Source organism: Eschrichtius robustus, chromosome 20 (genome assembly GCF_028021215.1).
Source record: "Eschrichtius robustus isolate mEscRob2 chromosome 20, mEscRob2.pri, whole genome shotgun sequence".
NCBI lineage: Eukaryota > Metazoa > Chordata > Mammalia > Artiodactyla > Eschrichtiidae > Eschrichtius > Eschrichtius robustus.
This window is the reverse complement of record NC_090843.1, coordinates 51209306-51224332: the sequence shown is the minus strand read 5'-3', so window position 1 is coordinate 51224332 and position 15027 is coordinate 51209306. Positions and strand designations below refer to the sequence as shown.

Sequence of the window (15027 nt, the reverse complement as noted above, 5' to 3'; positions counted from 1 at the left end):
TTGACTCCTTTGGGCTTTCTTGCAAGTCGAGAGGGCTCAGGCCAGCTTGGCCAGAAAAAAGCCCTGGGGGAGCAAGAGCTGGAGGCTTCCTGAAGGTGGAAGAGGAGACTGGGAGAGACAGAGCCCCTGCCTGGGATTTCTGGGCCCCACTGGATCTCCAGGTGCAGCTTGAATCTTGAAGCTGTTACGAACCCCTCGGGAAATGCTGCGGTCCCCTCCTTGTCCTTTCTGTTTCTTAAGGGCCAAGGGGAGTCGCAGGATGGGTCTGCGATACGGCCTATAGTGCCCAAGTTGGCACTGCGTCAGCTCAGGAGACTCCAGGTTCAAGCTCACTTGAAGTCATAACGAAGCCCTTCTCTTCTCTGTTCCATCACCAGCAGCCCAGCTCTTGCAGTGAAGGCATGGAAAGTGGCAGCAGCTGTAGCCACATTTTTGGGAGCAGGCAGACAAGAACAGCAGAATAGGCCTCAGGGAGGAGCTGAAGGGCCCAGGACGCCTCTTTTTAACCAAAAGCCATTTAGCTGTAATTGATGAATGGACAGTCTCCCTGTTCTCACTGGATTGGTTGGCTGAACAGCAGCCTGTCACAGAAAGTGGGGTGGAGGTGCCTCCGTGCTCCTCAGGGTCTTCTCATGGCTGTCACACAATGTGGCCTGCTGAGCGGGGCAGGGTCCTTGTGAATGGTGTGCTCATCTGTCTAACTTCTCTTGTTCTCTCTGACTCACTGATGCGCATGCTGCCCTGCGTCCCACCCCCACCCAAGACAAACCTGCTTTGCCACTTTGGTGCCGCCTCCTGGGCTACCAGGTGATCACCTCTTCCCAGCCTTGCCTACGTTTCTGCTCCTCATCCCACAGTGAGGGGGACTCAGATGTGGACTCAGAGCTGGAGGACCGGGTCGACGGGGTCAAGTCATGGTTGTCCAAAAACAAGGGGCCTTCCAAGGCGGCTTCCGATGATGGCAGCTTGAAGAGTTCTAGGTGAGCATGTGGCCTTAGGTGGGAGGAAAGGTCACCTCGTGCCCCAGGAATGGATGAGCAGCCACTTGATCCCAAAGAGGGTGGGCCTCACGCCACCTGCGTCTCTCTCTTGCCTGGTATGTGCGTGAGGGGCCCAGGCCCGCCCATGGCACATGGGATGAGCACAGGAGGCCTGGTTTCTTCTTTGTCAAGGTCTGCGGCACCCTTAATTTTCCAAGGTAATGTTTTCCTACCAGGCTTCAGGGCTTTGGTTTGGTGTAGGTTTAACTTCATCCCCACTTATTCATTCAACAAATGTTGAACGAACTACCTGATGGTTTGGGCCCTTGGAATCAAGACTGAAATGGGACACAGGGGGACTCTGGATCCCACACCCTGGACAAGGCCAGTCCGGGCCGGCTGTGGACCTCTGAGGTCTTAGCAGGGATAGCAGCAGAAAAGGCCCCAATTCCCCTGACTTGCCTGTCACAGCTACAGACACATTTCTGTCTTTCTCTGCCCATTCTCTTCTTCTTCTAGTCTCTTCACTCGCCCTCCACCATGCTTTCTGCTAACACCCATCCACTGGGGGAACTTGCTCCCCTATTTTCCAGCCCAGTCACAGTCTTCTGATCACACAGGCAGCTACCCCTGAAATCCAGGTCTCCAATTCCCATCCCTCACCTACGGGCCAGCCGGGGTCCTCTGCTCCCACCCCTCCTGTGGCCACTTCCCTGCTGACTCCCCCCTCCCAACTCAGAGCCATCCTGATCCCCCAGGGCACGCCGGTCCACCTCCTCCCAGAGAGCGCTGGGTGAGCTGGGTAGAAAAAGTCATCCCTCTCCTTCTCCAGCTCCCCTGAGGCCCCTTCCCAAGTCCAGCCCCTCACCGCAAGCACCCAGCGGCCCCCTCTAATTGGTTTAATTTACTCGGCCAAACAACATTTTGTTATTGCAGATAATGCCACCTTCCCCGCCCCACTGTCATTCACCACGGCACAGCACCAGGCTCCAGGTAGTTGACAATGAAATAAATTGAACTAGACGTTTTCGAGGGGAAAAAGTGATGAAATAGAACAATAGTCTAATTTACATGACATTCTCCATGAAGCTATTTTCACTGACGCAAATTATTTTGCTTCATTTCCTCCGACGCTCTCACTGCCACTTTGCCAGGGCCGCTGCCGAGTTCTCCTCCTTTCTCCCTCCCCCGGTGTCTTTATTCTCTACGTTTAATGCTTGTTTCTCTCTCTCATTCTCTCTCTGCTGCTGCTAATCCACTCCCGGCTCTCTCCTCCCCGGCCTCACCCCCGCACAGCAGAGCGGCCCTCAACACCCTGGGGAAGGAGGGCAAGGGGGTGGAGGAGAGGCCGGCCTCCGTGCTGAGCTCCCTGAGCTATCGGAAGCGGCTCACCCTGAAGGACTCCATCGGGGGCACTGGGGATGAGGATTCGCTCTTCACCACCCTGAGCGAGCGGCCAGCCTCCCCTGAGAGGCCCCCCCGGAAGGCCCGCGGGGGCCCCAGGGAGGAGCTGGGCCTGGGCAGGAAGTCCGAGGAGCCTGAGGAATGTGGCTCCGTCTTCTCCGGGGTCGGGGGCTGCTCTAGCCGGGGGCTGGAGAAGCCGTGGGGCTCAGACTTTGACCGGGCCTCGGCCGTCTCTGCGCCCGTCAGCCGGGCCTCCTCGGCCACACAGCGTGGCTCCGGCGAGGATGGGGCCTGCTCCTCCATGAGCTTCTCGCTGTCGGGCTCCCCCAGTTCCCGCCGCAGCACCTCGAGGCTCGACAGCCTGTCAAGGACCCTCAGCCCTTCCTTGGGCCGGGCCTCAGCCCTCAGCCGGGAGAGCCCCGATTCCCGCCTGTCCCTGGGCCGGAGCTGCCTGGATGATTGGGACGATGGAGCCAGTGTGGCCTTGAGTGAGGCCCACTCACAGTATAGCTACCCGTCTCTGGCCCGCAGTCTGTCGGTGCCACCCCAGCCCCGCATCTCCGCCTCCGCCACAGATGAGTCTCTCGGCTCCAGTATCCGCCCCATCAGCCGTCACTCCTACCTAGACCCAGACCTGGAGGCTGCCATCAATGAGGTCTTGAGCTACAAACCCGTCCCGTTCCACCGGAGCAGCCTGGAGCCTGACTCTGAGGAGGATGACCGGAAGAGCATCCAAAGTACCCGGAGCGCCCAACTGGACCCCCCAGAGCGAGCCACCAGTATCCGCCGCTCAGCCTCTGCTGCGGACGTCTCTCGGTCCCGCAGCAGCCGGAAGAGCCGGAGCAAGAGAAGGAGCAGCTCCAGCTCCAGCTCCGAAGATTCCTCGGAGCACAGGCGGCGGAAGAAGGGGAGCTCTCGAAAAAGCAAGAAGAAGTCCAGATCGAGAAGGAAGAGAACAGAGACGGAGTCTGAGTCCTCCTCGTCGACATCCAGTGGCTCCACCGTCTCAAGCCACAGCCGCTCGAGCGTGAAGAAGGGCCCGGCTGCGGAGGACAAGGAGGCTGGGCAGGCGCGCCGACAGTCTCGGAAGGAGGAGAGGAAGCGCAAGAAAGAGGTGGACAGCCTGATGATGCGGTACCTGTACCGCCCCGAGAGCGACTAGTGCAGTAGGTGACACTTGGCGTGGAGTGCAGAGCATGGTGTGTGCCGCTTGGTGTGAACTAACGTGCTCCCATCCCACCCACCACCACCCAGGCCCTTCCTGCATTCCTCGCGGGCAGGCCTGGCCTCGGAGAGCCTCCTGGCTACCTCAGAGAGCGGGGGCCAGCTGAGCTGATTAGTCATTCTGAGCCCTGAGCCCAATCAGCTGAACTCACTGGTGATGTCCGTCACAGCTCCCACTTATCAAGTCCTAACCCTGGGCCAGGGACCACCCCCTACCCCCCCGCCAGATCCTTGCCATATTTTATTCACTTAATCCTCACACTAACCCCATAACAAATGTCTGATTAGCCCCATTTTATAGAACAAGAAGCTGAGGTTCAGGGAGGTTAAGTTATTTGCCAAGGTTACATAGCTGGTACGTGATGTTGCCAGGATCTGAATGGAGTCTATTCAGCTTGCCCTTAACTACTCCTCCATACGACCCAAGGCAGAGCACATGGGCAAAATGTTTCCTGTATGTATCTGGCAGCACCCATACGGAACTTCTGTCCATGACCCTGACACGCTGGGTCCAGGAAAGGGCTCTAGCTGACCCCCAGGCATGGGTTGGTACATCACTGGCTGTCAGCTATTAAGGGGCCTTTTGCTCAACTCTCCCCCGCCTGCAGTGTCACCCTCCTCTCTGGCATGCGTCTCAAGCCTAAGACTGCAAGGCTTACAGGGCTGCAGCGCCCACATCACCGCACCCTGCAGCAGACCTGGAGATGCCTGACTCTCTCCCCACCCCTCCTACCCGAAGCCCACACATGAGCGTCACCTCATCTTAGCTCATCTTGTAAAGTTTTAATGAATAGAAATTAGCAACTGCTGAGTGACAGCCCCCTCCTGGCTCTCCTGCCTCCCCCAGCCTTCTCCCTGTGGGAGGGAGATCTAGCTGTTAGGCCCTTTATGCCCACACCCCCACTCGGAAGAAAAGCGAAGACTGACTCACTGGAATACTATTGTTGCCAGTTTCCCTGGTGGGCGGTGACATTTGGATCACCCTGGTTATGTGAAGCTGTTTTTGGCGTGGTACCCTCCCAGGGCAAGCTTGCTGCTTCCCAGGAGGTATGACCCCAGAGCGCAGCCCCCTGGGGCACGGGCAGTGTTTCCTAGATGCATGAACTAACACACACCTGTCGCATGCTAGTGGGCCTCTTGTGCAGTGGAGCAGCTGCCCAAGCACACTGACTTGGGCTGGGTTCTACCGAAAGGGACCAGTTTTAAGGAATGGAGCCCGTGGAAGTGAATGTTACCTGCAGCTATTTGGAGATGGTGATGGGATGGGATTGGGGGGATGGTATGGGGGAGGTGGAACTTGAACCCAGACCAGGCTCATGGCCAACTCAGATTCTGTGGGCCCTGAGCTGCTCCAAAACCAAGCCCTTGGGCTTACCCCTGCTCTGTCATTCCCCCCATGTGACAGATGGTTGCAGGATGCTCTGGGAAGAGTAGGAAGCACTCAATTGCACTAGGGAGCTGTTGTCAGCACCACAGTGAGAAAAGGCAGGGGTCATAATATTGTGTCTACCATCTCGGCCCTTCCTTCCGCAGCCCTGCTGAGTGCCCTGCTCCCCTAGCACGGGAAGTCAGCTGATGGGCCATGGGAGGCGGTTTGGAAAGCAGAGAGGGCCAGGCCCTTCTGAGCACGGTACCAATATCTGAAGAGGGAGACGTGGGCCTAGGCAGGCCATCCCACGCCGACCAGCAACTGGTGGATTTCAGACCCCAGTGACTCAGCCCATCATCACCCTTGACCCAGCAAGAGCAAAAACACATAAAGCCTGTTTCTTCCCTCAGCCACCAGCACAGTTCCTGTCCACCAGGAAAACAGTAGTCCTGAAACCCTGCACACCGCCACCTCCAACAAGGATTGGATTCACCGCGGCCAGAGTGGGCACCAAGCCAGAAGCTAGCCAACCAGTACAGAGCTGGCAGAGAAGGTCCAGGGGAGGGAGGACCTAGTTGGACTCAGCATGAACTGGCTTTGGGTGAATAAACTGCCAAGACTGGGGGCAGTTTAGCTTCCCACCTGGTGACGGGGACCTGCAAGAATGCAGAACACGAAAGCATCCATAGCAAAGGCAAGGGCAGGGGGCTGCTCGCCCAGTGGGAATTAGCTTATGCACCAAATCGCTTGTGACAGCGTTGAGCAGGAGACACTGGCTTGTGAGGAGGAAAGCTTTTGAAACAATGTGGTTAAAATGTTCAAATTACAGCCCTGACTCTTGCCCCAGGGAAGGGAGCCAGCTGCCTGCTGCTGACTCTCCGACAGCTGTGGCTGTAGAAGCCACAAAGGAAACTGGCTAAAGAGCACCCAGGGTGGGAGCAGGGGTGTCTTGTGGCTGCACAGAGCAGGGGAGAGAGGCCTGGCATTTAGCCCTCCCGGCTGCCTCTACCACTGCACCCAGCATCTGGATGGAACAGTGTTGAAACCCAGCTGTCGTTTATCCAGGTGTCTGCCTGGCAGGCACAGAAATATGGAAGTGGGGTCTGCAGCTCCACTCTGAGGAGAGGTGTGAGGATGGAAAGGAACACCCCATTTGCATCTGGGTCCCAGCCCTGGCATCTACCTCACCCCCCTCTGCCCACAAAATAACCCCACTGTCTTTCCACAAAGCCATTCCTTCCTTTGCCCAACAGCAGACCTTAGCGTTGGGTGCCCAGAAGTTCTGTCTAAAAAATGAAAATAAAATCAGGCTCCCGCTAATTCAGAATTCAAAGAACCCAAAAGCTAAAATAACCCCAGTTTTTTCTATGTTGCACAGTCATTGTTGAGCTTTATAATTTTGTCACTGAGACGTCCCAGAGTCCTTAAGTGCCTTTGGCCCATCAAAGTAAAACTCATTTATGTTCAGACTAGTTTGTATTAAATGTGTTTTGTGCTATTCTGATTCCTTTAAAAATGGTAATTCGTTCATGAGAAATACGATAACTATTAACCAGACTGCCCCATTCCTAAACCGTTTTGCATAATTGAACAGGCTCTTCCGTCAGGCTCTTCCATCTCCCCAGGGAGAGAGAAAAAAAGACCTGTCTTTACACACCCCCTGGGCTCTCGCCCAGGCCAGTGGGGAGAATGCAGGTGTCATCTGGTTTTCTCCTCAGGTCACCGGGTCTGGCAGCAAGGTGGAGTCATCAAAGGGCTTTGAGGTCTAAGGTCCCAGGTTCAGATTTACATACTGGCTGTGTGACCTTGGGCAAGGTGCTTCGTCTCTTTGAACCAGCTTCCTCATGCCATTTCATGTGGTGAAGAATAAGATAGCACATCCAGAGTGCCTAAGACAGTGTCTCACATTACAGGAAATATTCAGTGATGAAATCCTTTCTTCAACACAGTTGGAAAAGCTGAGCATGTGGTTCTTTCTTGCAGAACGCTGTGTCCTCCTCTTTTGGTTTGGAGATAGAAGAACTTGGAAAGCGCTAGTAAACAAGGGCCTTCCTCAGATTCTTAAATCAGAATTGTAGACAGTGGGATCACAGGATTCCTGTTTATCCTAGCGGAAGCTCTCTAGGATCTGGAAGCAGGGCTGTGTCCCTGAGAGCACTGGGCAGGGAGGGGCCCATTGAGTGCAGGGCACTGGTAGGGGTGGAGCCACCCTGGGCTGCATTTTCTCCAGCATTGCTGAAATTACAGTGCACTTGTACTGGCAGAGGCAGTGGAGGTGGGAGGGGCAGGGGAAGGCTGCTCTAAGGCTTTGGAAAAGAAAGAAAAGAGAAGGTGACTAGAGGTGGAAATGAGATCCCAGCCATGCTCAACGCCATGAGTCTGCTTCATCCAGAGAGTAATGCTTCTTCATATCTTGGTTAGGGGAGAGCGCGAGGCTCCCAATGGCCTGATGAAAGCCTTGGGGTCGGATTATGGTACCAAGAAAGGGATGACTATGCCACCCTGAAACAGAGGTCTTACCAGCTCCTACATCCTGAGTCTCTATTCCTTGTGAGTAGATGATATCATGGTCAAGGGCAGAAACTCTCACCGGCCTTAGGAAAACCTGATTAGGAAGAAGGGTTATGATCTGGGAGTATTCAATGGGGAAAGCCCCTCCTTCTTAGAAGGAATCTTTTTGGGAGGAACTTTACTAAGACAGGTTGTAGTCATGTAACCACCAGACCTGCAGTCTCCAAGTCAATGCAGTCCATGGACTGCCTGTATCAGAATCTTCTGGGGAGGGAGTTGAGAATGCAGAATTCCTGGGTTCCACCCAAGAGCTAGCAAATCAAAACTTCTCAGGAGAAGAACCCAGGATCTTGCAGCCAATTCTTACGCACATTCAAGTTCGAGACCCACTGCTCTTCAGCATTGCTTTCCTTGGCGTTGTAAAAGGTTTCAGAGTCAAAACGATGTGCTCCTTTCTCTTACTACTCTGAGTATCTTCTGGGGAAGCCAGGGAAGTCTTCTACTTCTCAATTTGTGACTTTGGGGGAATGCTGTGGCAGGGTTTGGGGGGCCTCCTCAGGACCAAAGGCTTTGGTGCTGGACGTAAAGAGCATCCTTCCTCTGTGACCTCATTCCTCTCTCCCTGCAGCCCCACCAGCTACTGGAAGTCCCTTGCCCCTGACCGGTCAGATGATGAGCACGACCCTCTCGACAGCACCTCCAGGCCCCGATACTCCCACAACTATCTGAGTGACAGCGACACAGAGGCCAAGCAGACAGAGACCAACGCATAGCCCAGGGGAGTGGTGTGCACCCCTCCCACCCACAGCCTACTGCTGCCACGGCGCCTCTCCCAGGAAATGGCGGGGCACGGGTCTCCCCCACCTGACTGCTGATCTGCATGGGAAACACCCGACCCTCTTCGGTCAGGGGGCTTCCCAGGCAGTGGGTATCTGATGTTTCCACGTGGAAGAGGTGGAGGGAAGAGCAGTTCTGAAAAGAGAACTTTCTGCTCCTGCCTTGGGCCACCGTGGATGGCAGGTGGCTTGGCACTGCATAGAGCCAGCAAGTTGACCTCCATCTCAGCCTACCCCCCCCGCCCCCCACCCCCCCACCCCTGCTCAGGGACGGTGGACAGATTGCCTACTGAGACATTCTCGGGTTGCTGGGTCCATGGGGAGGGGTTTGGGGTGGGAACAGCAATTCCTTCCCCATGACTTGGGGGAGGGCTTTCTCTTCTCAGTGCCTGCTGTCTTATTACTTTTTAATTTAAATACCCAACCTCTCCATCACAGCTGCATCCCTGAGAGGGGGAGGGGGCTGTGGTGGCAGCCGGCCGCCTCCCCGCACCGGGAATGACTAGGGGAACCTCAGCTTCATCTTTACTCTTCCGAGAGCAGTCCTTTCTCTGTGCAGCTGGAGAGACCCGTGAGCAGAGCTGGGCCCAGGTTCTTAAGAGTCCGTGTGGGGAGGGGCTCTCAGGTGCTTCTGGGTTCGAGCTGAGCAGGCCTACACAGACGGGGGTGCATCTGTACCAGCCAGAACTTCCAGCCCCTACCCTTCTTTGTCTCATCAGTGTGTTAAGTGCAATGACCCATTGAAGAGTAAACCCATTCCACCTAATGCCAGTTCAGGGCTTATCCAAGCACTGCCTCCCTCCCCCTCTGTCCAAGTTGCCTGGATCACAAGCTCAGCTTGAGAGGGAAGGCCTTGGGTTGAGGGCTTGTGATCAGAAAAACTGAAGATGGAAGCTTTGGTCGGTACTGATGTGTATTAGATGCGAATGAATCCTCACCCTGTGTCCTGAGCCTGAGTCATTTTTCTTCTTCCAGTCGCCCTGCCCACACGCACTTATCCCAGACATGACAACATGCAGACTGACAGTCCCAGCTCCCACCCTAAAGATCATCCCACCAACACCACCAGACGGGGGCCCAAGGGCAGTGCCTGGTGCCGCTCCCATCTGCTGTCTCCCCTTCTCTCCTGCAATTGGTTTGTACTCATTGGGCTGTGCTCTCTTCCCCTGTTTACTTGATGTATGGAAATAAATGTCCTTTTTCTCCTGGCTCTGCCAATTTTCCTGCCTGTTCCTTCAGGCTCAGGTAAAGTCCAGGGTGGTCACAGGGGAGCAGAGTGAGGACTCTGGTGGGGACCTGGGGGAATCACCCTCATCCCTGACCTGCTCCCGCATCAGACCAGTGCTGCTCAGAGAGCTTGGCAGGTCATCTGGAGCAGGCGGAGGCAGTGGATGAGAGGATTGGTCAAGGAAGACACAAACCCCACCTTTTATTTTAAGAGCCCGTGGATTGTAATTCAGGTTGGCAGAGCCGTCCAGGCCTTGGCCTACCCTGGCCTCCACTTGGGAATGTTGAGGTCCCTCTGATTGTTAAATCTTGCCAATTACAGAGATCCTATCTTCTCTCTCTCTCTTTTTTTTTTTAAGTTTAGTCATCCCAAAGATGACTTTCTGATCAACACTTGGCAGAACTCTCTCTGGCCTCCAACCCCATTGGCCACAGGGCAACTTGAATAGGCTGGGCGTGCTGGCTTCTCCACCCTGCTCAGTCTCTGCCTTCATGCCCCAGTCCACACGTGGTTCCCTCACTGACAGCTGAGAGGCAGTGGGCAAGAAACAAATGACTCCCTCCTCCTCCTCTACCTTCTGTAATGTGACCAGTTATAATCCCTGCGTGCATGAAGTATTTACAGCTGGTCGATCAGGCTCCTCTGGTTTGGACAGGTAGGCAAGAAAGGGTATCAGACAGGCCTGATGCTGACGCTCTGGTGATGTCACCCACCCAGAAAGGGGCAAGAAAGGGAAAGAGGGGGAAATGTCATCCCCAAAATGAATGGGAGAGAAGTGTGAAGTGGCTGCATCTTGAACAAAAGAAACTGCCCCCAAGGTGGAATAGAGAAGGTAGTAAAAGTGAAGTCATTTTTTTTTAAAACTGCTGGCTCCTCATGTTCAGTTCTGTCACTCACATCTTTTTCTCCTGCTTTCAGACAGCTCGGTGCACTTTTTTCCTCCCAGGAACTGGTGTGACAAAAGTCCCTGCTACCTACAGACAAGATCCCAACTCTGCTCACCCACACTGACTCAGGCCTTTGGTTAATTATTGATAGAAAGTCCCAGCATCAACCTCTAATAGCCTGCCCTGGGGCGGAGGGCTTTGTTCAAGTCAGAAAATATGTATTATTCATCTGCTCATTCACTCAACAGTCAAATATTTCATAACTGCCCGCTATGGTCTAGGCACTGTTCTAAGTGCTGGGGATGGGTGGGGTCCCTTCCTTCAAGAAGCGGATATTCTAGTGGAGGAGTTAAACACAAAAAATATGTGTGTCTAACCTCCTAATATGTGCAAGCTTTGGGCGAGTAGAAAGGAGTACATCATAGTGTTTGTCCTCCAGGGAGTCATGTGTTAGGGCTAGGGCAGATCCCTTTGGAAATAATTACATGAGACATAAAAGGACAAAGAAGTTGCTTTGGGCAAGTTATGAGGGGAGACACTCTCACTGAGAGAGGGTGGGGAGGGACTGGGAAGGCTTCTAAAAGGAGCTGGTATTTTGAGCTGGGGCTTGAAGAAAGGATAGCACTTCCACAGGTAGATATTGCTGGGATAGGTGTGCTGGGAAGAAAGAAGAACTTGAGCAAAGGCCCTGAGGCTGGGAAATAGAGGTGGTGGCAGGGAACTCCACAGGCTGTCTGGGGAAGCTGGACATCACCTCACATGACCAACACTTCTCCAAGCTTCAGCAAAGGCCTTCGGCCAGCATTCTGGGCTCCAGGCTGGGAGGAAGGCAATTCCCTCTGCACAAACTCCTCAGGGAAGTCCAGGGACCTGCAAGGCCATCAGAGCCCATCTTCGTTTGGGGTATGCCTTCAGAGCCCTGTAAGCTCCTGCCCTCACCTGTGCACTCATGGTCGCTCTGGTACCTAAAATGTAAGTGATTCCCACAAAACAGGCAGCAAATCTGTCCCTGTGCCAGGCTCAAAGCCGCCTCGCTAGATTTTCCTCTCTAATCTCAGACCCTCAGGATTGCTCTGAATCCTGGATAAGAGGCATTGGGAGGGGGGGACCCTGTGAGGCTCCCCATGGTGCCCAGTCTGTGCCCAGAGACGACAGCAGCACATGGTGACTCCCGAACTACCTCCTTTTGTCCTGTGTCCTCTTGGCAGATGATCCCAGTTGTCCTTCCCCCATGCCCCACCCCCATGCCTGGTGGCACAGACACTTAGTGATTTGCTCCTTAATCGTCCCCTAGCTAGGCTGCGCAGATGCCGCTCTTTAATCTCTCCTGATAAATGAATCGCGCCTCTCCTTTAATCATATGTTCATATCCAAGCCAATTTGAATCCATTTGGCAGGGAGTGTGTTGCAAGAGATGCCATGACTGCTGCTTCTCCCCACCCAGGGCCCTGGAGCCAGCGTGTCTGCTGTCCTCACCCTCAGCAAAGAGCCCAGGAGACCCATCCAGGCGAAGGATCTCCTACCTGAGTGATGGGGACTTTTCAAAGTCAATCATTCACTCCTGTCCTCCAAGCAGGCCCGTGTGGGGCTGGAGGGAGATGGATTCCCAAAGCCTCAGAAGTGGGAGGGACAGGATGAGTCCACAGCCTTCCTTGGTCATTGAAGAAAGGGCCCCATTATCACCCCTGGGAGAAAGTGCTGCCTTAAATCTAACCCTAATCCTTTCTGTTCCCCTTTCATTTCCTCTGAGCTGGTTCTCAGGGAAGCTGCGACACTTTTTACATAGCAACGTATTCCAGACCAGTCTATGATCATTTGTCCTTGCCTGCTACTGCTACTGGCTGCCACCCCCAACGCCTTTCATCTTTCCCCAGGAAGTCTTCTTTTCTAAATCCTCCAGCCTGGTGGGCAGTCCAGGACATGCTTGGTAATGTACCAAGTTCTCCCATGTTTGGGGCTGCTGCTTCTTTCACCTACGGAGTGGTGTCCCCCGACCCTAGTGGAAGCAAAACAAAACCAGACGAATAAAAACCTGCTAAACTGAGCGCTTCTGCCGCTAGCACTGAGACCTTGGAGAAGAGCCTTGACCTCTTGGGCCTCAGTTTCCCCATCTGTAAAACAAGGTGGAATTGCTGGCAAGAATCTTTTGGATCCTAGGTTCGGACAGAGCCCCTCAATGCTGCCAACAGAACCTCTCACCCCCACCTTTTCATCACCCTTGGTGAGGAGCCGGAGGGACCGATGGGTGGCGCAAGTGGGGCCGGGAGAAGACAGACGTCTTCTCCCAGCGCGAGGGCTGTCTGGGCTTGGTTCCGTCCAGCAGCCCCGTGCGCCTCCGCGTCCTCTTCATTTCCTTTCCTTTTTCCTGGCTGGTTCTGCCTGTCCAGGCAAGCGCCCTCCGGTTCACTGGGAACCCGGGCATATTAGCATATTCATATCTCATTTGCGTGACCTCGGCCTCCGGAGCATGGAACCTCTGGCTCCGCCTCCGTCTGGAGGTTCCCCGCCCCGTCCCCCACCCGCCCCCGCGCGCTTCCCGGAAGCCATGCCCCTTAAAAGGTCCTTGAGCCTGTGACAGGACCGAGGCCGTCGGCGTTGCCCTTAAAGGATTCCAGAAGCATAAGGACAGGTCTCCTCGCGCAGCAACCCGACGATACTGTTCCCCGCCCTTTTAAGGGCTGCTGGAAGTCCTCAGCAGGAGCTGAAGCTGTGTAGCGACTGGGGCTGAGGGGCCTGCCTGGCCTGTCAGTAGTGACCCAGAGGATGAGGAGGACAAAATCAATATAACCATGGTGAGCACCTACTATGTCCCCAGTGCTTATACACTTTGCCTACATCTCATTTAACCTTTATCACGACTCTGTGAAGGGGCATTGTCCCCGTGAGGAAACAGGCTCAGAGAGGTGACATCCGGCCTAGCAGGGTCCTCAGCTTGGTTCCAGCAACTGGCCAGGCGTCTCCGAGCTACTCTGGCCTTGTCAGAGGGTGAAGGGGGAGGCGAGAAAGCCAAGAATTGCTGTCATGATCCTCATCTCAAATCACTGTGTGCCTGGTATTCACCAAGGCCTGCCCTTAGGAAGGAAGCACTTCTTGACAATTTGGGGGGGAAATGTCAACCTCATACTTCTGTTGCTCCTTAACAATTCTCAGACCATCTCCCATACATGATCACATTTGTGTTTCAACAACACGGTGCCAACAATATGAATAACAGTTCCACATGGCCTGAAATGCATATTTTAAGCTCTATTCACCTCAATCTAATTTCATTACAGTACAATGGAACAATCCAGACCATTCTCTGGGATTTGATCTGGGAGGAGTGATTTCCAGAGCAATAGCCATTTTGGAGTTAACAAGGATGCTAGATTTATTTAGAAGGAATTTTACAGAGAACTTGAGTCTTCTGTAGTGTCAGCCCCAGTGATGGGTCATACACATGAGGGAGATTCCAAAAAGGATGTGTGCTTTGCAACTGAAGTCAGTGACATAAATCTCCCAGCGGAATACTTAAATGCGTGGATAGAATTTGCTTTAGATATCAAAAGTCAGCTATGACAGTTTGGCAAAAAAAAAAAAAACCTCAAAAAGGCTATTAAGTTTTGACACCATCCAGGCAAATTATATTTGAGGTGGTTTAAGAGTCAAAGAGTTTCCACATTTTAATAAATTTTTATATGTTTTGTGCCACATCTACGATCTGACTAGATTAGAAAAAGAAGCAAATGGATTTGCGGAAGAGAGGACACTAGGGAATTTGAAAGTGGAGAATTAAAAAAAAAAAAAAAAATCCTGGTACGGGAATACAGCCAATAGATTCAGAAATTTTACCTCTTTGAAAGACAGGTCAACAACTGATGACGAGGCAAATATAAAACTGTACGTGATGAAATAGGCCTCATGGCTCATATTTAATCCTGGGGACTGGCATCAGTTACAGGTTGGCACCCTTGCTTAAGGGTTGCTTCTGGCCCCCACGGGAATAGTGTCCTCTGGAGAGCAAGGGAGATTGACCCTAGTGAGTGGCACTGCCCTGGAAGGTTCTGCACTAGAAGCACAGGTCCATGGCCTGCTTTTGAGGGTCCAGGAGCTCATCTGTGGGGGCTGGTCTTTCCAGTGAACCACATACTGAGCCACTGGACAGGATTTAAAAGTAGAAAAGGAGCTTCCGCTCCCAGGCACTGGCAAAATAAGCCTAGAGAACCAGCTCGAAAGTGAGGCAGTCTTAAGCTCTTTGAATAGGTTCTTAAGGGAACATGTACACATGACAAAAGTACATGTGAAAACAGATAAATAGATAAACGTTAGATGAGACTTCTGAAAAATAGAAATAGCTTTGTTTGGGGATGTGGGATTATAGATGAAGTATCTGTGCTTGTAATAAAGTTTTCATACAATTTTTCTTTTAAGTCAGTACAGATGTGTATCTGTGTCAAACACCAAAGAAGGCCCCAAATTGTCATATTAGTGTGACTATAAGAGTAGCGTCTTTCCCGGCATTGCATATATAGAAATAGTAGCCCTGGGCGGGGGGTAAACCATGTGGCAAAGCTGCTTAGAAACTGCTTAGATCCCTTGCTCAGGGAAA

At 53.3% G+C, this 15027-nt stretch overlaps 2 protein-coding genes across 12 annotated transcripts in view; both read left to right on the top strand.

Moving 5' to 3' along the window:
* Positions 1-9532, top strand: part of MYO18A (myosin XVIIIA) — a 96225-nt gene extending 86693 nt beyond the window's left edge. For 9 of the 11 annotated variants that reach the window (XM_068531812.1, XM_068531809.1, XM_068531811.1 and 6 more), the window contains 2 exons: positions 858-980; positions 8117-9532. In XM_068531812.1, the coding sequence (XP_068387913.1) occupies positions 858-980; positions 8117-8261 (268 nt within the window). In that variant the 3' untranslated portion in view covers positions 8262-9532. Of the gene's footprint in view, positions 1-857; positions 981-5387; positions 6557-8116 lie in introns of those variants that run through there. The other 2 variants (XM_068531806.1, XM_068531807.1) reach the window with 2 other exon arrangements.
* LOC137754964 (uncharacterized) lies at positions 1126-5210 on the top strand. The gene is made up of 4 exons (XM_068530907.1): positions 1126-1172; positions 1720-1773; positions 2277-3550; positions 5142-5210. The coding sequence occupies exons 1-3, from the start codon at positions 1126-1128 to the stop codon at positions 3544-3546; spliced, it is 1371 nt and encodes a 456-aa protein (XP_068387008.1). The 3' UTR covers positions 3547-3550; positions 5142-5210.
* Positions 9533-15027: the final 5495 nt, after the last annotated feature.

What these genes read in the sequence shown, in the direction of transcription:
- LOC137754964 (XM_068530907.1), top strand. Translation starts at nt 1,126, where the DNA reads ATGGCACATGGGATGAGCACAGGAGGCCTGGTTTCTTCTTTGTCAAG. An exon ending in CTGGTTTCTTCTTTGTCAAG is followed by an intron (nt 1,173 to 1,719) that starts GTCTGCGGCACC and finishes CTCCCAACTCAG; the next exon opens with AGCCATCCTGATCCCCCAGG. An exon ending in CTCCTCCCAGAGAGCGCTGG is followed by an intron (nt 1,774 to 2,276) that starts GTGAGCTGGGTA and finishes ACCCCCGCACAG; the next exon opens with CAGAGCGGCCCTCAACACCC.